The sequence below is a fragment of the Saccopteryx leptura genome, chromosome 3, assembly GCF_036850995.1.
Source record: "Saccopteryx leptura isolate mSacLep1 chromosome 3, mSacLep1_pri_phased_curated, whole genome shotgun sequence".
Taxonomy (NCBI): domain Eukaryota; kingdom Metazoa; phylum Chordata; class Mammalia; order Chiroptera; family Emballonuridae; genus Saccopteryx; species Saccopteryx leptura.
In genome coordinates this window covers 307,317,283-307,338,927 of record NC_089505.1, presented here as the reverse complement: position 1 = coordinate 307,338,927, position 21,645 = coordinate 307,317,283, and the positions used below count along the sequence as shown (strand labels likewise).

Here is a 21,645-nt window from a genome sequence, read left to right as displayed (position 1 = left end):
CTTCCACATGCCGGGCTGACACTCTAGCACTGAGCCAACTTGCCAGAGCCAAACTTTGCCTTTCTTATTAAGCCATTGAGCAGAGGAAAGATATGAACTGCCTTACCTATTAAAAGCTGCCTCAGACTGCTGTGGGCCAGGGCAGAAGCAGAGAGAGCAGTTACAAAGCTGCTGCTGCGACCCAGGTGAAAGATGATGGTGACTTGACCTTTAGAGATGGTAAAAGTCATTGATTCTGTATGTATTAAATTATGAAGGTAGAGAAAACAGAATTTTATTAAAATTTCACCTTCACTGATAAATAAGAGAGAACAAGAACATGAATTACAATGTGAAGAATATATGATATGGATGGATCTTGAGAACATTATACTAAGTAAAACAAGTAAATCAGAAAAAGCTAAGAACTGGTTGATTTCACACAAAGGTGGGACATAAAACTGAGACTCTTGGGTGTAGTTAAAACTGGAGTGGTTACCAAGGGGAGGGGAATAAAGAGGAAAAAAGAAAAAAAAATAAAAAATTTATCTGTACTTATTAAAATTAAATTAAAAACAAATGCCCTGGCCAGTTAGTTCCGTTGGTTAGAGTGTTCTCCTGAAGCTCAGAGGTTGCCGCTTCGATCCTCAATCAGGGCACATATAGGAACAGAGTGATGTTCCTGTCTCTCCCTCTCCCCCCTACTCTAAAGACAATAAGTTAAAGAAGTGTAATAACAAATAATTAAATTTAAAAAGAATATAGGTTATATTCAAGGGAGAAATTGTCTGGTAAAGGGGATTATTTGACAAGGATAATATTATTTAAACAGACTTCATTATCTTCTGTGGGCATGTATAAAATAGAATATATTTTCATTTACCTGGTTAATGTAAACACAGCTTTGCTGATGGTAGAGACACTATTTTCACAATATAACCTAATGTTTTTTCTTCTAAATTTTGCCTGAGGAGACATAAGCTCACAGAAGTACTTTTTGCCATGGTTTAAATATGACATTCCTGGTGAAGGGTATATTGAACAAGCAGAAGAAGAGCCCATATTATAAGCTTGATAAACTATTTCCTTATTGTATCATATATCCACTATGAAAGACTTAACTTTGGCATATTGAAAATATACTGTTAAAGGTAATTAAGACCATTAAGTAACATTAGTATGTAAATGTAAATGAATCTGTAACAAACACAAAAACTGTGAGATACATTCAGTGATACATTTTTATGTACGGTATTTTCCTGAAGCAATAACCTCAACTGTTAGAAAGTCACTTCCAAAGCTATATTACTAGATATTCCAAATAATGTAAAACAGTGATGATAGGAAGATAGTTATTCTAAGTTAATTTCTGGAAAAGAGAAAATTATTCAGTACCCAAGTGTCATCACATCTTATCTGTGTGTTGTAAGAAAACGAGTTTTTACATTAATTATATATGACTTAATTTCTATAAGCATAGAAGCAGAGGCATCATTTTAAGTAATTGACTTGTATAGCTAATGAAAACTGGTTGGCTGCATGTCTGTGAGAAAAAGGTGGAGTGCAGAGAAGCAGATGCATGCAAGTATAAAGAGAAGAAAGAGAACATCAACCTTGAAGTCAAGAAACATTAGTTCAGATCCTGGCTCTGGTCTTATCTGCTAACATGAGAATATTAGCTTGCCCTGACTTACAGGGTTGTGAGGTTTAAATCAAGTAATGTATTTGAAAGTCTCTAGTGTTATATAAGGCTTGTGGTAGTATTCAGTAAATACTCTAACCTGTCTATATTTATTACTTTGTATTTAGTATTATTCATAGTCTTGCTTTTATATTAAAGAATAGTAAGATTCTAAAGAAATATGGTATGCCAAGTAAATAGAATTCAAATGTCTGAATTGAAGTCAGTTCATTTTCTCAGAACAAGTAATTATTAAGTATATAAGCATGCTAAGTGCTGAACTAAGTTTTAAGGATATAATGGTGACTAAACAAGATCCCTGTTGGCATACATCTTAGAGAACAGTAAGAGATACAAAAGAATGAACTGGCAATTTGACCCACTTCAGTATAAGGCAGGGGTCCCCAAACTTTTTACACAGGGGGCCAGTTCACTGTCCCTCAGACCGTTGGAGGGCCGGACTATAAAAAAACTATGAACAAATCCCTATGCACACTGCACATATCTTATTTTAAAGAAAAAAAAACAAAACGGGAACAAATACAATATTTAAAATAAAGAACAAGTAAATTTAAATCAACAAACTGACCAGTATTTCAATGGGAACTATGCTCCTCTCACTGACCACCAATGAAAGAGGTGCCCCTTCCAGAAGTGCGGCGGGGGCTGGATAAATGGCCTCAGGGGGCCGCATGCGGCCCGGGGGCCGTAGTTTGGGGACCCCTGGTAGGGAAAGTAAAAGATACTTCCCATTTCATATTATGTAATTGAAGGAAGAATAAAGGAGCCAAATGATTAGGTTGTATAACATTAAATTGTGTGGGAAAGCTTTATGTTTGTGGAGAATAATATAAAGGCAGCAGATGTTTCCCCTTTCACTCATAGTACAGGAATTTTATAGTATCTATTAGGGGAATGAACACTTATGAGCATCCAGTCTCTCTGTAAGTGTCGGGAGCTGTGGATGCCACAGTGAGTAAGATACACATGCCCCCGCATTCATGGAGCTCACAGCCTAGTTGGGAGACAACAAGTAAGAAATCAACAACAAAGACAATTTGGGACATGATAATCTTGTGCAGGAAATAAATAAGGCATGAAGAGCAAGGGTGAGGTGGCCCTTTTAGGGGTCATGAGGAAAGGAGACTTGGTAGATGTAGCATTTAAACTGAAATCTAAAGGACAGGAAAGATCCAACCTTGCAGAGGGAAAGGGAAGAGCAATTCAGGCAAAGGGAACTAACAACTTCTTAGTCAAAGACTTATTCTCAAACTCTCTGGCCCATTCCATGATGAAGGCCATGTTTCCAGAGGAGAGATCATGCCACTGAAACTTCCCTTGAGGATGAATCACTCTGTAAGATGGAACCAGAAACCTTTTCCTTATACAATAATGTTTTTGTAGCTTTAATCATTAAGTTTGTTTTTCATAGTTACAAGTAGAAGGCATCCATTTTCAGCTCCACATTTCAGGTACACCAAACACTTTGAGAGAAATGGGTTTCCATTTTCTTTTTACATAGTATTCTCAGTTTTTTATTTTATTTTATATTTGATATACTTGATTATTTTCAGTTTAAGTTTCTTAATTTCTGGCAAAGCATCTTTATTTGTTCTCTGTTAGTCCTATAATAGGAACTCAAATGCTTCCTTCATATATTTTCCTTTCAGAAATATTATTTTCTTGATAATACCATGATTGGCTACATTGGTGCCAAAGAGTAAAGGGATGGGATATAACAAAATTAAATTTATATGAAAGACTGTGTATGAAAGGGGAGCTGAAGATACCAATATTTAAAATAAAATATATAAATGTATTTTCTTTGGTGTCCATGCATCTTTTTTTTAATTTTAGAATCAGGAAACAAATACAAGAATTTTCCCAATCATTAAAATGTAGTTAATGTCCAACTCTTTACCTGAGAAATGTATTTGTTCTTTTTCCTAAACCAAAATCCTTCGTCTCCCTTAAGAAAAACTACGCATTATTAGTATATGCATAAAAGAGACTTGTAGATGTTAAAACAATGCTTCTATTGATAAGTAGAATTGCATACATTTCAAAAGAAATTTGGAATCTGTTTTTAATGGTATTTAATCTTGGACTCTACTTTTATAAACAGTTTTATTTCAGGAAGCAGATTAGAAATAAGATATATTGAGTCAAGGACATATATCAAATGCCTATTAAATTTTGACCTTGTTTTTTAACTGGTTAATGTGACTATTCTAGCTTTTAAGAAAGATTCTACATTCATTCTTTTTAAATTATGTGGACATTATTTGTCATGATGAAGTAGCATGAAATGAAGAGGATTTATGATAATATTGTGCAGTATTTTACCTTTTAGAATTAGTTGGTGGTTGGTTTTCTGGTTTGTTTGGTTTTTTTTTCATTTTTAGGGGTTTCTTTTGGTAATTTAAATTTAGGATATTTGAAAAAAGCTGAAAGAAGTTGAACGGATAATTTCTAATCACTGTTGGACATCCACAGAGATAATCTAGTTTTGATCTGGGGCTCAGGGAGTGGAACTTGCAAAACCCGTGCTGATTTTGATAATGGCTGCCATGTACTCAGTTCCTTGCACATTGCTTACGAAGTGTACTCCATGGAGTCATCTTGACTAAAATATGAATGAAGCAGTGGCCCTGGGAGATGTGATTCCAAACCACATGTAGCTTAATTTCTCATTTCGTTAAGTGAGACATCTGGTGTGTCAAAGTGAAACGAGGTTTCCTCTTACGGGATTTTATATACACTACAGTAATAAATCTATTGCTTTGGCTAATGAGAATCTGATTTATAGTCTTTCCCTGAATAGCACTGCAAGTATATGTAACCTGAACTTGATAAACATGGATACTTTTAAGATATTTAGTTTCTGGTCATTTTCAGGATTCTTCTTAAAGGTCAACAAATGTATTAACAATATCCTGATTTTTGGAAATACTATAACATGAAATATCATTTTAGATGTTCCTCTGACATACCAAGTGGAAGGAAGCCGGCAAGCTCTGAAAGTTTACTTCTACATCGATAGTTATCATTTTGAACAGCTGCCTCAACGGTTGAAAAATGGAGGAGGGTTTAAAATTCATACTGTTCTTTTTGCACAAGGTAAACTGCTCCCTTTTTATATTTCACACACCTAAATTGTTTTATCTTAATCAAGTTTTAAAAATGAATTTAATTGTAAACATCATCATGTTTTTTTCTGTTGTTGTTAATTGAAAAATTCCTGCATATTGCCTGGGTAATACATTTACTTTTGGGAATGTTTATTAAAGAAAGAATCACAGATGGTTTAAATATTTATAAGAGAAAATCACAGCATTATTTATAATGGAGAAACAAGACACAAATGGTTGAAATACACAAAGATAAGTTAATTTGGCTTAAATAAATGATGGTAGAGCCATTAAAATTGTATGATTAAAAATATATTATGAGATAGAAAAAGGGTGACAATATATGTGAGGATTATGAAAAAGAATTTATATTATAGTCTCAATTATGTCATCCATGTAGATATGTATACACTTATCTATGTATACTTATGTGTGTATATGTATACTTATGTATGTATAATGCTTTCAATATAATTGGGTTATTAATGGTGATATTTTATTCTTTGGGTTTGTCTATATTATGTATATTTTATCAATAAAAATGTATTCCTTTTATAAATAAAAATAATGTTTTTGATAATGAGCAGTGAGTATCAACTACAACAGAAAAAATGAAAACTAACACGAGTGAAACAATTTGTGCCATGAACTGGTTTCCAAGATCCTTTTTGTTTTTGGGGTCATAAATGCTGCTGTGAAAAGATCAGAAGTCCAGATTCTTGTGTCATTTCTGCTAGGCTATGCCTTTAAAAAAAAAATTCATCCTGTAGTCGCAAGATTCTATCAATTTTTTGAGTGGTACCACAGAGTGTTTCATTTAGTTATTCTTTTGAGTTTTCAAGGTCTGCATTGGTTTTGCTGTGGAATTTTTATAGTCTAATAAAAATGAGAAAAGTAGAGGCATAAAATCTGCCTCTGTAACTGAAGGACAGGCATATGAAATCTAAATTCACTACCAAGTGAAAATTCTGCTTGTACCAAATGCATATTATTTTAATTGTAAAAGATAAGTTACCTTTCCTTCAATTACCACTGTTTAAAAGCAATGATCACCCTGATCAGATTCTTGACAAGAATACATTTAAATAAAGGAAAATTTCAGTGGAAAGAAGACCTTAGGCCCTGGCTGGTTGGCTCAGTGGTGGAGCATCGACCCGGCGTGTGAAAGTCCTGGGTTTGATTCCCAGCCAGGGCACACAAGAGAAGTGCCCATCTGCTTCTTTCACCCTTCCCCCTCTCCTTTCTCTCTATTTTTCTCTTCCTGTCTCATAGCCAAGGCTCCATGGGAGCAGAGTTGACCGGGCACTGAGGATGGCTCCATGGCTTTTACCTCAGGCACTAGAATGGCTCCAGTTGAAGTGGAGCAATACCCCAGAAGGGTGGATCATCACCCTCTTATGGGCATGCCAGGTGGATCCCGTTCAGGCAGATCCTGGTCGGGCACATGCAGGAGTCTGTCTGTCTGACCCCCACCCCCACACCCCGTGCAGCTTCTCACTTCAGAAAAATTAAAAAAATAAAAAAGATCTTAGGAGTTATTAGAAGGTATTTCCTCCTTCCCTCCCTCCCTCCCTCCCTCCCTCCCTCCCTCCTTTCCTCCCTCCCTCCATTCCTCTCTCTCTTTTTCTTTACTTTTTTCTTTTTTTGAGGACTATAGTAAGACCCATAAAGTTAATACAAATTTCTGTAATGAGAAGGAATTAAAAAAAAATAACTGAGCAAAAATAGACCTTTGGCCCTATAAGTGAATAGTTTAGCTTACAATGTAAAAAAGCCATTGCAGAGATGTAGTTTTAGAAGAGAGGGAGGGATGTGGGTCTAGAATGTTAAAAGAAGTTAAAGCCTCTTCCTTTCTCTTCCTTTATTTGTCTCTTTTTAAAAAATAGGTCTTTGAAATCATTACTTAGATGACAGATGGTGTTAAGCATCTTTTCTAAAAAAAAAAAAATTATTACATGTGAGACATAGCAGCCTTAAATAGCTGAATATTCCTACCCAGCAGTAAATGACATAGGAAAAAGATTACTTTGCAAGTCACCTCTATTTTATAATTGTGGCTAAAACAAATTTAAAAAGAGTCCCTAACTATATATTATTTCAGTAAGTACGATATCACTTTTAAAATGTAATTTAAAGAAAAACTACAGCAAACGTTAGTTTTAGTATTCACCCAGCACTGTAAAATGATAAATGAATTGAATTACCAACTGGGAAAATAGTTCTACAGTTGAAGTCACAGATAGGGAGAGAAGACTGGAAAAACAGTTTGTCCCATTAAAAAGCTATCCTTGATAAAGTAGTTTATAGAAAGAGCTTGCAGAAGTTCCTCTGCATTGATAAAACTCCCATGAGGAAACATTAGTAGTCTCAGTCCTCGTCAGATGTAGGGAAACACAATAAAAGCAGCCCTAGTTTGAGTGGAGATTACCATCTCATAATAGAAAGTAATAGTAAGCGGAAGAGATTCCAAATGGAGCCTATTCTGGGATGAACGTTTATTTAGTTTTGTGTGTACATGCATAGATAGGTCTTTGCGAGCAAATAAAACATAGAACTATTAGATGAATTGGCCAATTTCCTGGGAAATTTATTAAAGTCAGCCCTCTGAAAGTTGTGTGTGGTACCCTATACACACAGAACAGGAAGTGAAGGAAATGCCTTCTTCCCAGTTTTCTTGCCAGAATGAGTCCTTGGACAGAGGAGGGTACACTCCTTGATGGGGCACCCTGCAGAGATGGGACATGTGAGGGAACATGTATTGCTGAAAATCAGAGCTGCCGAACAGGATTCCAGGAAGACAAAACAAGTGATACAGGTGTCTAAGATAAAGACCACAGAGACCATCAGGAGAGTCCGCACAACGCATTACCAAAATGGTTGAAAGTGAAGATCATGCTAAAGCAATCTTCTATAAGTGCTTCCTACAGGTCAGAGAATTAATCCTGTTGGGCTAGCCTTAGTTGAGACAAAGGAAGTAAAAAGATGGGAGTAAAGGAGGTTATTCAGGGTCACTTCTCCACCTGCTTTTTACTGGCTCATTATCATGCTGGCCGTGTATTAGTCACCATGGAAGGTTTTAGAAAATAACACAATAAATTAAAAATGAACTAAAAAGAAAAAGAAAATACCAATGCCTGATCCCATACCAAACCAATTACATAAGAATCTTGGGGATGTGGGGCCCAAATACCAGTATATTTTAGCAGCATTCCAGGAGGTTCTGAATGTCCCCTGGGAATGAGAAAGCACAGGTCTGTGGGGATTATGAAACACTGCACAATTATCCAGTTAATATTTGTTTAAATAGAATAACCCATTTTACAAATGTTTGACACATATTCTGGGGAGCTGGTATAAGGGGGCTGGACCTTTTACGTATGCTTTATTAGGTCATTAGGATGTGGGCCTCCCCCAAAGGAAATGTGATTAATAAAGTTTTCCAGCAAAGGCTGAAGATGCCTTAGAGCAGTGGTCCCCAACCTTTTTTGGGCCACGGACCAGTTTAATGTCAGAAAATATTTTCACGGACCGGCCTTTAGGGTGGGACAGATAAATGCACAAAATAAAATCATGCAACCGGCGTAAAAACTGTGGTATTTTTAAATATAATTGTCGAACTTACGAGACAAGCATCAAGAGTGAGTTTTAGACAGATGTAACAGAGGGAATCTGGTCATTTTTTAAAAATAAAATATCGTTCAGACTTAAATATAAATAAAACAGAAATAATGTAAGTTATTTATTCTTTCTCTGTGGACTGGTACCAAATAGCCCACGGACCGGTACTGGTCCTTGGCCCGAGGGTTGGGGACCACTGCCTTAGAGAGCTAACAGTTGAGGATGTCTTCTGGCCGTCACAGCAGCTGGGCAACAAGCCCATCATTTCTGAAAGGGAATCTGATTTGGTAATGTTTAGAGCATAGTCCACATCTCGCACCCTCAGATCCATTCCTTTTTAGGATTGGAGGCATGTCCTTCATGACTGATGGGCCTCTCTTCCTGGGAGGTAATTTAGAAGAAACATGTTAATGGTACAAGCTCTAGTCCTTTTGCTACAGCCGATCTTGGCTGCAGCAGATCATTTTTTCTCTTCAGCTGTCCATTGTAGATTAGCCTTGTTCTCAACCTGAACATCTGCTGGTCTCCATGACATGACAAAGACCTTCATCCCTGCTGGGCCTGATCCCCTGGTCACTATGCTCTTCTCAGATCAAGGTCTGTGCAGGTGTCCAATCACCATCAAAAATGGGCAAGGGAGTACCAAAAGGGAGTTGAGTTGATTACCTGGATGCCAAACACATTCCTCATTATGTTATAGTATCCTATTTCCTTATGATGATCAGGGTCTATTAGCCTTGCCAAGATGCTCTTTGCTCTTCTTGGCTGCTAGTGCCTTGGTACAAGGAGCCTCAGTGCCCAGGTGGTAACAACAGCTTATAGTTCAGTGGGAGTCCTGCTTTGTCTCCTAGGGAAAAAGTGCCCCTTTGGGGATCAGGACCTTTACACCCACATAGACAGAGTTTCAGGAATGGAAAACACATGTTTCTCAAGTGACGCACTGGCACTGAATTTGTGTTAGTTTCCCACGGATGTCACAATAAATGACCACAAACTGAGTGGGTTAAAACAACAGAAATCTATTCTTGAGGCTACAATTCTGAAATAAAGATGTCTCATAGAATGAGAATTAAGGTAACCAGACAAGAAAATGCTAAGGAGAGGCCAAATTTTAAAGTTTGGACATTATTATATATTTAACCTACTTTTCTGAGAATAGAAATCTGATTTGATAAAACATCATTCTATTTTCTTCTTTTAAAAACAATATATACCCAACCTATGAACCTAAAATAGGGAATGTGGTTCTTCCTCTTCTTCGTGATACCAAGTTTACCTTTTTAAATATAGAACTCATCTTTTTTTGTTCATTTGCCCACAACACCATACAGGTACCATAAGATCTTGCTGAGACTCTTGACAAAATTATTAGACTCTCTTTAAAAAAGTGTTTTTACATAATTGTAAATTTTAACTGTTGTTAATTTGGAAAAATTGTCAAATATAACAAAAATATGAATTTGTATTTATATTATAACCAACTTTTAGAGCAAGATTGGACATTCCATTTAAAGTTGAGCCATCAAGACTTTTTTTGTGTGTGTGTGACAGAGACAGAGACAGAGAGGGAAAGATAGGGACAGATAGGGACAGACAGGCAGGAAGGGAGAGAGAGAGATGAGAAGCATCAATTCTTAGTTGCAATTCCTTAGTTGTTCATTGATTGCTTTCTCTTATGTGCCTTGACCGGGGAGAGGGGGGCTACAGCGGAGTGAGTGACCCATTGCTCAAGCCAGCAACCTTGGGGCTCAAGCCTCAATCTAGTGACCTTGGGCTTTAAGCCAGTGACCATAGGGCCATGTCTGTGATCCCACACTCAAGCTAGCAACCCAGCTCTCAAGCCAGATGAGCCTGAGCTTAAGCCAGTGACCTCAGGGTTTCGAACCTGGATCCTCCGTGTCCCAGTCCATTGCTCTATTCACTGCGCCACCGCCTGGTCAGGCAAGCTATCAAGACTTTTGTAAGAATTAGATCCCAGGTGTTTTCTTCTTTTCCTTCCATCTCCCCTACTCCATCCACCCTTGCTTCTTCCTAGTGTTTTTCCAGTATTTCTGATCTTACATCACAAATTGAAGTGTCCTTGTATAGACCCTCCTCTCAATTCCCAAAATTTACTGTTTGGCTAAGCACACTGTACATAATCTATATGTCTTGGTAATTAGATAATGCCCACAGGGCATTGGGCATGTTGCCTAGTACACAAAACACGTGCAGTAAATGATTAAGAGTAGTCATAGGCTTCCATAATACTATTAGTTAACTCAGTTCTTTTTCAAGAACCATAATTAGTAGGTACTCTTATTTTCCATTTCACAAATGAGGAACCTGAGGATCTCAGGTATTAATGAACATGCCCAAGGTCATACAGCTACTAAGGAACAGAAGTGGTGGTTTTACTCCAGTGCAAGGGATCTCATTATTAGCTTTACAACTAGTGTGAGGAATCCACATCGAAGCATGACTGTTGATAGATTCCTCCTGTAATATTTGCTTTTCACAAATAAACATCCTGTTAATGAAAGTGAATATGATGTGTATTTGTAGATTGATTTTTCAGGAAGACTTCTTTTTATTTCTGATGTGTATTCAGAACCAGAAACTTGCTGAACCAGTGAAAATCCTCTAATTAATGCAAAGGTCTTAAGGAATTAACAAATAAATAATCACCAAAACAAGCTCACAAATTTTATTTCCTACATCCAAGTAAATGGAGTGGGCTTTCTCTCAAATTTTGTACAAATGCTTTTCTCAATTTTGGCCTAAAATTCCATTTAAAAATTTTCAAATTTAGTAGTCCTCTAAAATTTTTGTCATTTCTTTAACACACTAGAAATCTGACCAGTTCAGAAAATACAACACAGCTAAAGTTAGCAGCAACTTTCTTTTTTTTTGCCCCCAAAATTGTGATAAGTTTTTGTCAATATGAGGAATCCTTATTATTTCATTTAGAAACTATTGTATTTAGAAGTTTTGAAAGAAGATTAATTTTTTAATCAATTTTGAAATCATCTGCTAGGAGAAACCATTTATGTTGGACCAGGTTCATTTCAATGCCATTCTTTTTGTTGGCAATCTCTCCATAGGCAGTCTTGTACTTCTGGGCAATTCTATGTGGTTAATTTGCTCTCCAAAAGGTTAAAAATATCACCGCATAAAGTTACAAAGAAAAGAGCCATTCAACCAAAAATGGTAGTTAAGGAGAAAGTCCATATTAATCAAAGGACTTTTAAAATTAATGAAAGACATTTTTTAACTAAATTTTTTTTATTATTAATATTAAGTGAGAGGCAGGGAGGCAGAGAGACAGAATCCCGCATGAGCCTCAACCAAGATACACCTGGCTAGCCCCCTGTGGGGCGATGTTCTGCCCATCTGGGGTCATTACTCCATTGCTCTGCAACCAAGCTATTTTAGCACCTGAGGTGAGGCCATGGTACCATCCTCAGTAACCAGGGCCAACTTGCTTGAATGAGCCATGGCTACAGGAAGGGAAGAGGGGGGCATGGGAGGTAGGGTAGAGAAGCAGATGGTCGCTTCTTCTGTGTGCCCTGACTGGGAATTGAACTCAGGACTTCAACATGCCAGGCCAATGCTCTACTGCTGAGCCAATTGGCCAGGGCCTTTTAACTAAATTTACTGACCATTGTAGTAAAGATAGTATTTTAAGATTTTACTTTATATTTCTTATTTATTGCACTAATATTTCATAATTGAATTGCAGCTATAAGAGAATGTGAATAAACATGGTGAGCAACAATTGTTCAATATGTTTTGCTTTTATGTATGTTTATATATAGTTCTGCCTCATACATATGCATGTGTTTATACATGTATATATATCTTTGTATATTAATAATATATATTAGTTTGAGTTTAGCTTCACAAAGAACATATATAAAATAGGAGATGGTTTAAATGAGAAATTACCTTTTCCTACTTAACAGAATCAACAACTGTTTGCTATTTATTATGAGAGCAGAAGAATGATTTTTATTTATTGCTGGTCTGGTAAAAGATAGTTTCTTACATACATGGTCATATTGGTGCTATTTAATACATTTACTAATAATAAGATTACAGGAAATGTGGAGAAACTGAGTCATAAAGTCACAGACATTTACTTGTTTACACAGCACTGGAGAGCATGGAAGGGTATTACTACAGAGACAATGTTTCAGTGGAGGAATTTCAGGCCCAAATAAATGCAGCCTCGTTGGAAAAGGTCAAACAATACAACCAGAAGCTCAGGTATGTAATCATTCAATTTTTTTTTTTAAAGTTTCTATAGTTTGACAGGAGCAGAAAAATAAGAGTTTTTGACATTATTATGTTAGCTGATTCATGATATTTCTTTTGATATAAGGTCCTCTATTTAGGATTTAGGATTTCAAATATTCTAATGGGTACTGTTTGTCAGAATAAAATAGAAAAAATGAAACTTTTTCTGCTGTTTTTTTTTAATTGAATTTATTGGAACGACATTGGTTTGCAAAACCATAGAGGTTTCAAATGTACTACTCAACAAACCACCATCTTCCTACCACATCATGTGCCTCTGTCCCTAACAAGGTCTCTTTCTGTGCCCTCCCGCTTTGCCCACCTCCACCAAAACTCCATCCTCTTTCCCTCTGTCACCACACTGTTGACCATGTCTATGTGTTATGTGTATATGTTTTTTAGTTAATCCCTTCACCTTCTTTTATGCAGTCCCCCACCCCTCTCCCCTCTGACAGCTGTCCATCTGTTCCATGTTTCCATGGCTCTGTTTCTATTTTGTTCATAAGTTTATTTTGTTCATTAGATTCCAAGTGAGATCATATGATATTTGTCTTTGACTGACTCATTTGTTTCAATTTCTGTTGAAGATCAAGGGATTAAATATTTATAGTAGTAAACCATTTCCTGGAGAAAAAGCATTGATGTACAGTGGTGTCCCCTAGAACAGTGGTCCCCAACCTTTTTTGGGCCATGGACCGGTTTAATGTCAGAAAATATTTTCACGGACCGACCTTTAGGGTGGGACAGATAAATGTATCACGTGACCGAGACAAGCGTCAAGAGTGAGTCTTAGATCAGGGGTCCCCAAACTTTTTACACAGGGGGCCAGTTCACTGTCCCTCAGACTGTTGGAGGGCCGGACTATAAAAAAAAACTATAAAAAAATCCCTATGCACACTGCACATATCTTATTTTAAACTAAAAAACAAAACGGTAACAAATACAATATTTAAAATAAAGAACAAGTAAATTTAAATCAACCAACTGACCAGTATTTCAATGGGAACTATGGGCCTGCTTTTGGCTAATGAGATGGTCAATATGCTCCTCTCACTGACCACCAATGAAAGAGGTGCCCCTTCCGGAAGTGCAGTGGGGGCCGGATGAATGGCCTCAGGGGGCCGCAGTTTGGGGACCCCTGTTAACAGAGGGAATCTGGTCATTTTTTAAAAATAAAACATTGTTCAGACTTAAATATAAATAAAATGGAAATAATGTAAGTTATTTATTCTTTCTCTGTGGACCAGTACCAAATGGCCCATGGACCGGTACCGGTCCACGGCCCAGGGCTTGGGGACCACTGCCCTAGAAGGCTCGTGGATTAAGGGTAGAATAGTTTTCTTCATGTACCATTAAACAGTTGACACCTTCACACACAGAGATGTTTATCATGGAAGATATTATAACACATGTACTTGGTAATGGGGAAAATATCTAGTTTCAAATACATATGATATTAATGTTTGCATTTTACTTTCTTCCCACTAAAAATAATGTCACTGGTACAATGATCAATGGCAGAGAAAATTAACCACAATAAGTGTTATAAATTAGCAGCTTTGATTTTCAACAAATTATTAGCATACACATTTCCCTCTTATAAGTTACTCTGCTAACAGATTGCCTTTTAAAATTACTAACAGATTACAGTTTTTATTTTTTAAAGAAAATATTTTTTTTTCAACCTTAAGCCCTAATAACTCAAAAATACTATTGTGACATTATTTTGGTTTTGTCCCCAATATGGATAAACTGTGAAGATAATTCATAAAATTCCTGACATGAAGTGGGGATTGGTTCTTGTGGTTGTGACCAATAGGTAGCCTTTCTTTTACTAAAAATACTTTGTCTCCCTAACCCAGACCTACACAAACCTGCCTCTTTTCCTAGGTTTTTAAACTTCTTTCCAGCATTTAATCATCCTCTGAAGCTCTAGCCTCAGAGCCCCCAATATCTTTTTGACTTCTCATTTTTTCCTCCTAAAATGTAGTTGCAGGGCCTGATGACTGTTGTGTCTCCAAGGCTGCCCCAATTTCACTACTTTGTCTAGATCACTATGTCTCAAAAGTGTGGGATATGCTGACTCCTTTCACAGGAAAAAATGTTTATTCTGAACTTTTAACCATTTTGTTCAACCTTATGACAATTTTAACACTGAGTACTGTCTTCACAAAATGAAAGTTTCTCCTGCATAACTGATAAAATATATTCTTAAGGTATCTTTCAAATAAGGACACAAAATTAAAGCACTTGTGTAGAACACAAAGGCCCTTAGAATATATCCCTGGAGTCCTGTTTGAGGGAATAGTTCTAGAGTAGACCGTTGCTATTGCACCTAGCTAATCTTTCTCTAAGAACTAGTGTTGTTTTAGCTCCTCAGGATTTTGCTTCGAGATAGTAACTTTAAACCGCATCTCACCATCAGTCTCTTGCCCAGAGCATGTGTTGATTTACTATTGATTCCAGAGGAGTCACAAGCTGCTTGGTATGGCGGTCAAGGTCTTTCGTGACTCGACCCGAGATTTCTCCGCACTGCCCCTGCACCTGCTGTGCTGTCTCACCTCGTTTCTGATCACGCCCTGTGCTCTCCTTCTTCCTTGACTTCTCACGATCATCTGCTTCTCCCGCCTCTGTTGATAAAACTACTATTCATATGTGTCAATGTTTAGCTCTAGTATAGTCTCCTTCATAGAACAGTTTTCTTTGATTACTGGGCGGGAATAAGGCGTGGGCATTCGATTTTTTGGAAGTGCCCTGGGAGATTCTAATGTGCCGCTAGAATTGAAACCAATTCCCTAGTTCTGGGAGTTCTCAGAGGAGGAACCCCAGACTGGCAGCATCAGTGTCGCTGCGCACTTGTTAAAACTCTCGTGGGCGGCCCTGCGGTCTGCGCGGTGGAGGCTGCCCCTTGGTTCTCGTGCGCACTCAAACTTCAGAACCACGGCCCTGTGCTGAATGGATGGCAGCTTGCTCTTGCAGTTTGTGATTTTACTTTATTTATGGCTGTTACAGAGTTCACTGTTTCTCTCTGAAGACAGATTATGTGTACAGATTTCTCACCGTCTTTAATCTTTTTTTTTTGTAGTTTATACATATTTTTTAATTCTTTCAATTACAGTTTACTTTCAGTATTCTTTTGTATTAGTTTCAATTGTACAGCATAGTGTTTAGACAATATCTATTTTATAACGTGTTCCCCTGATATTTCCAGTACCTACCTGGCACCATACATGGTTATCACAGTGTTATTGACTATATGCTGTACTTTACATCCCCACGACTATTCTATAACTACATACTAATCTGTGTCTCAGGTCCTGCACCTCCTCACCCAGCCGCCCAATCCCTCTCCCCTCTGACAACCATCAGTCTGTTTTCTGTATCTATGTATGAGACTGTTTCTGTTTTGTATGTTCATTATATTGTTCTTTGGAATCCACATAAAAGTGAAATTTATTCTTTTATAACCTGAGATGAGGAATAAGGTTATCTTGGTGTTTTCTATTGTGTTCATCAAAGTAATTTGCATAAGAAGCCCTTCATAAATTTATCTTTCATTGTATCTGATTATTTTGGAGTAACTAGCAAAGGGAAGGGATGTGGCATAGCACTCACACTCTACCCCTATGTATCTTTTTTTCTCTAAAAACCCCCCACAAATATAATGTCTATCTGTATATAGCATACATGACAATATGTTTAAGATTCTATATTAAGAAAACCAGCATGTGCATTAATTGCATGCTATCCTATAAGAAAACATTTTAATGTATCTTTTGTGGAGAAAATACAGGGAAAGATACATTAGAAGTATAGACTCCTCAGTATAAATTAGGTGCCCTTGTCAGGAATCATCTGCTGTTTATTCTTCTTGCTGCATGTTAGATTTTTATTTTTTACAAAGGAGACACCTTCTTCTTTACTTCCAATAATGCCTTCTCTTCCTGCTTATTTCTTGAATAAGGGTGTTAATTTCTTCCTTAATTCTTCCTTTTACCTGTAACTAAAAACAGTCCAAAATTGCTCTTTGACAATCTGTTCTTGGGTTTTGGAGCCTTCTTCAAAGGGGCTCTTACTGTCCCTCTTTAAAAAATAGTCAGAGGTGTTGCTAGTTCCTCATATTTCTACAGCCCTTTTTAACATTTCCACTGAAAACCATTTCATTCTGGATATTAATTTGTTAATTAGACCTCAGAATAAGCCTTTATTCCTTTAGCCATACCACAAACAAACATAAATAAGTAAATAATTATTATTTTATTAGAAGATATTGTCTAAACTACAAGTTCCAGAAACCAAACTCAAACTGCATAAATGAAATACTGTGTTGGCTTATACATATAACTGGTATGTCCAGGGGTTGGGGCTGCTTCAGGCTCAGCTGGATGCAGGGCTACAGGTTTTCAAGATACTGTTTCTCTTCTGTCTCTTGGTACTACTTACCTCTCTGTGGGCTTCATTATTTTGGGGCAATGTTGTTTCACATTTGGATAAGGATTAGTGCTAAGAGCCACTGTCGCATTCAAAGAAGAGAGAGCGCCCCCAGTAGTCCTAGGGCTCCAGTGAAGTCCTGAGGAGTCACTAGCCAGAGCCAAGTCGTGTGCCCACTTGTGGTGAGTTGAGCAACACAGAGGACCAATGGACTGTCGTAAAGAGTGCAGGGTGAGGATGTTTGACAGGCAAAAACATTGGATTCTATTCCTATTAAAAATTTTTCCAGAACAGCAAATAATAGGTGGAAATAATTTGCTACTTAACAGAAAAAAGTAATGTTAACCATAATTCTTGCTAACTTTTAAGAACAAGTTAAGAGTCAGTAACAATGTTAGGTAAGTAATATGGATTATTTATTTAGCCAGGAAGTTCCATATTAATATTTCCTTTTTAAGAGAAACGTACAAGTTTACTGGGTAATAAATGGTGAAACATGAATTTAAATCAAAGACTTTTTTTCTCTTTAAAGTTTATACTTTTTGTGGTAGTTAGGCCATCTCAGTGGATGGAGTAAACATTGTACACTGAAAAGAATTTCTGTGTCGCTAAGGTGTGGCATCAGATATTATCAGAGGTCCCCAGATGCTCTGATTCTGCACCCTCACTGAATCATGCACTCAGTGTTCATGAAGTTGTCATTCTTATGAGAATGGGAAAGACAACAACTGAAAAAATAAATCCATAAAGTATTATAGATAGTGAAAAACACAATGAAGAAAATTAAAAACAAGTTGCTACACTACAAGGTTGGTCATTTAACATGGGTAGTTAGGGATGATTTAAATATTAGGTGGTATTTGAACAGAAGCCTGAATCACAAGAAGACAGCCTTGCCAGTCTGGGGGAAGAACTTTCCCCAAACAGTAAAGAGATCTGTACAGACCTTGGGAGTAAGCTTCTCATGTTTGAGGAAGACAAAGAATGCCAGAGGGATTGTAGCACATTGAGATAGATGATGCATGTTGTATGATATGTAGGACTGTAGGCCATTGGAGGGTGCAATGTAGAAGCCATTGGACAGTTTTTACTTTATTAACTTCTATTGCAAATAATATTCAAAATGGTTCAAGTTCTCACTAGGCAGAAATGCAGCAAGTAGAGGGCAACTGGCTGGTCTGACCACTCTTTCCCCAGTCTCTGTGGAAATACAGACCAGGCAGTACACCTGAGGCATCCTTGCCACCTGCCTCAGAACCCCAACACTGGTGGTCTGAAGACAGCCTTGGGTAGTTGTTACCCTCCATGGACAACAGTAAGCCAGCAGAAATGTTGATAGCTATGTCTAAATATATCTTCCTGTTCCAAGGCACATAGAGTTCTTGATTGATTTTCCTTTGATTATTAAGATAAGAGTATATAAAGTGTTTAACTAAAAAATTCTAACCAAAAAACTCATGAGGGAGGGCATTTTTAGTCCCTACCTTCACCATCCTCAAACTATTCTCTTTCTCTTCCCCAGGCTTTCCTTTTTATTCATCCCCTCTGGACATGAGCCATCATCCCCATTAGCCTTGTTTGCTCCTGCCCTACATAAATGTACTTTATCATTACCAAACCCTTTTATTTTAATGCGTGCTGGGTATTGGCCAAAAGTACCACTGCCTGGTGACCAGTGAGATAAAATGTGATGTAACTGTGAACAGTATTTCTTGTCTTCAAGGACTCCTTTCAATTTGAGGGTTCTAGATTGTATTTTAAATACTATTTTTTATGATAAAGTCAACAGTAAAATAAAGCAGAAAAATCAGAAGGAAGCAAGTTACTGGGGTCATTTATTATTTTTGTGAAGTGACAGCTTCAGACGGAAACTTATTAGAGCTTACGATTTGGGGTATCTACATGTAAATTCATCATCCTTACAGAAGGAAAACAAGGAAATTATTCAAAGCATCTATTCTCTTAAAGTATGCTTTGTGGATACGAATGGCACTTTTTCTTTAAAAGGAAGTGTTTAAAAAGCTGAAATATATTTTGTATAACAAGTAGAAAGCTGATGGAGATTTTGTGTTCACAAGAAATGCTCCACAAATATCCATCTCAGAGCCATATGTTTTGAGCAATTTTTTCAGCTGAAATATGTCTGGCAGGAAGTTTTGGCTATTCTCATGATAGTGCCTCTATGAAATGTGTCATTTCTCTCTATTCTGAGGGGGGGAAATGTCAGTGCATGTGTCCTCCTGGCACGAGACAGATGTGAAGGATAGCATGGACTTGGTGTCACTTTATGTCTCTAAGGACAGCTACCAGAGTGAGGAAATAAAGACCAGGGGGACCTCAGCCCTCATCTCCAGCCCCAGGCACACGTCCCCCTTAGAGCCTTCAACTCACAAAACATTGTTTCTCATTCTTTGTTTGGAGAGCAAACAGCAAACCCAACTGTAAAATAGGAAATCTCGGTTGTTCTATTGATGAGGAGCTGTGGAAACTACCTTAAATCAACAAGAGTATGGACTTAATAAAATCTGGAAAAGAGAATAAGAGGAGACAGAGAGAAAGAAAGACCATTAATTAGAATGTAAATAATTCCTTTATCCTTCCATTGTTTTTCTTAGTAAAGCAGCGGCTTTAGAGTTACTACATGATGGACTTTCTTTTTAATTTAACTGGAAACATTCCAGATGCATATTTAGCTCTTTTATAGCAGTTTTATATTTATTTTCTAGCTTGTCTTACAGGCAAATTCTGTTTCTTTATACCTTAAAATGCAATCATATTTCTGTTGCTCTAAGACAAGCTGTAAACTAAATGCTTATGTTCAATTTCTTTCTGTTTTCAGATTAGGAACAACAATTTTCTGAGTTATAAGTTTTGTTTTATATGAGCAGTGATTCTTCAATAGCAGGAGAAAATAACTAAGTTTACAACGAATTTGAATTCATTTATAATGCTTGAACATTTTCTATACTTCCTTCCTTTATGTGAAATGTGTAAAGGCTCTAACATATACATATTATAAGTTATATTAAATACCACATTTTCCCACAATGTGATAGTAAAAGAAGTACTGAGTACTTATGTTTATTCCACCAATCCTGTATGCCCACCAAGTACCAGGGACAACGCTTCACGTTGGGGGCATCGCGCTAGACAAGATTGCTACCTTATAAGAAAAGTTTTGCCAGTGGGTTATGATAAACATTAAACTATATTTTTTACTTATAATATGTAGCAATATGTGGAAAAATAACATAGAGAATGTGTGAGCTGCTGAGCATATGCCTAAGAAGGAAATCAACCTGAATTGGGGGCAGGATGGGGAGATAGTTGGAGGTACCAGGCATGGATGATTGGAGGAGTGTGACCTTCATGCAGAGTCCTGAAAGAGGAGTTGAGGTTACAGTGTTTAAGGGACAGGAAATGGGAGATGAAGGTGTGGTGTGGAGGGTATTTTCTGGCAGAGACAATAGCGTACATGAAAATCCTGTGGAAGAAGGATAATTAGTAAGGTGGTATGGTGGTTGGAATTCAGGAGAAAGATGGACATGACACAGGCGTGGGAACAGAATCAGCACGCCCACCTGTACATCTTTTACTAGCAGTTCTTTCTCAGCTTCTTTGAACCCAGCTGTCATCCAGGGCGGGCTTCAGCTCCATTTTCATTTGATGAAAGAGTTTAATTATTTAAGACCCAACTCAAATTTATCTTTCTGCAGGAAGCCTTCAGTTATTATAGCCTCAGGTAGAATTCATCACTTTCTTCTTTAAAACTTAACAACCTCTTGGATTTTATTTGTTTTCTTTTGACTTGGGACTTACTTATCTACCTTGCTCAATACATAGGAGGGCAACCAGGTCCTAGTCGCCACTGTGCTTGGTACATAGTAAGTACCATCAAAATAGTTAAATTAAATTGGAAATCAGATTAATTACAGTGTAGTGGCCTTCTTTTTTTGTGCTGTTATCATTTTACTAAATTTATTCTAGTACCCATTCTACTTTTTATATCCAGAAAAATCTAGGCCATTTGATGGGTACAGATGCTGACTCTGTTGGAGACCTCTCAAGAAAATTTATCAGCATAGCCAGGGTTCATAAATTTCACATGAGACAAGAACAGATAAACTTGAAATTACAGTGACACTCTTGAGAGCATCATATCTTTTCTTTATTTGAAAAATACCATAATCTTATTCAATGTTGCCACCACTGCTTTCTGAGAATATGATATAGCAGCGTTTATATTTGTGCATGGAATTGTATTTAATTTAGCTGCACTTTACTTATTCTCATCTGTATTCGAACTAATTCATTTGCCCTTGAGAAATTGTAATTATGTCTAATATTTATTTTACTTTTAAATTAAAAGAATTTTTAATTCAATCTTCAGATAAGAGCAATAAATGGGATTTGAACTACTTAACTCTTTTTTTCCCCACGTTTTGTGATGCATCTCATATTGTGATGATATTTATCTAGGATGAATAGATATCCTGGCTGACAAACAGAAGCAGAAAAAAATCATCT

The 21,645-nt window shown here is 37.0% G+C and overlaps 1 protein-coding gene across 1 annotated transcript in view; it reads left to right on the top strand.

The window, feature by feature from the left end:
• The window catches only part of PREX2 (phosphatidylinositol-3,4,5-trisphosphate dependent Rac exchange factor 2), a 269,082-nt gene that overhangs the window by 198,718 nt on the left and 48,719 nt on the right, over positions 1-21,645 (top strand). Inside the window, exons 35-36 of the mRNA XM_066378926.1 lie at positions 4,637-4,780; positions 12,543-12,657. Of these exons, the coding sequence (XP_066235023.1) occupies positions 4,637-4,780; positions 12,543-12,657 (259 nt within the window). The remainder of the gene's footprint in view (positions 1-4,636; positions 4,781-12,542; positions 12,658-21,645) is intronic.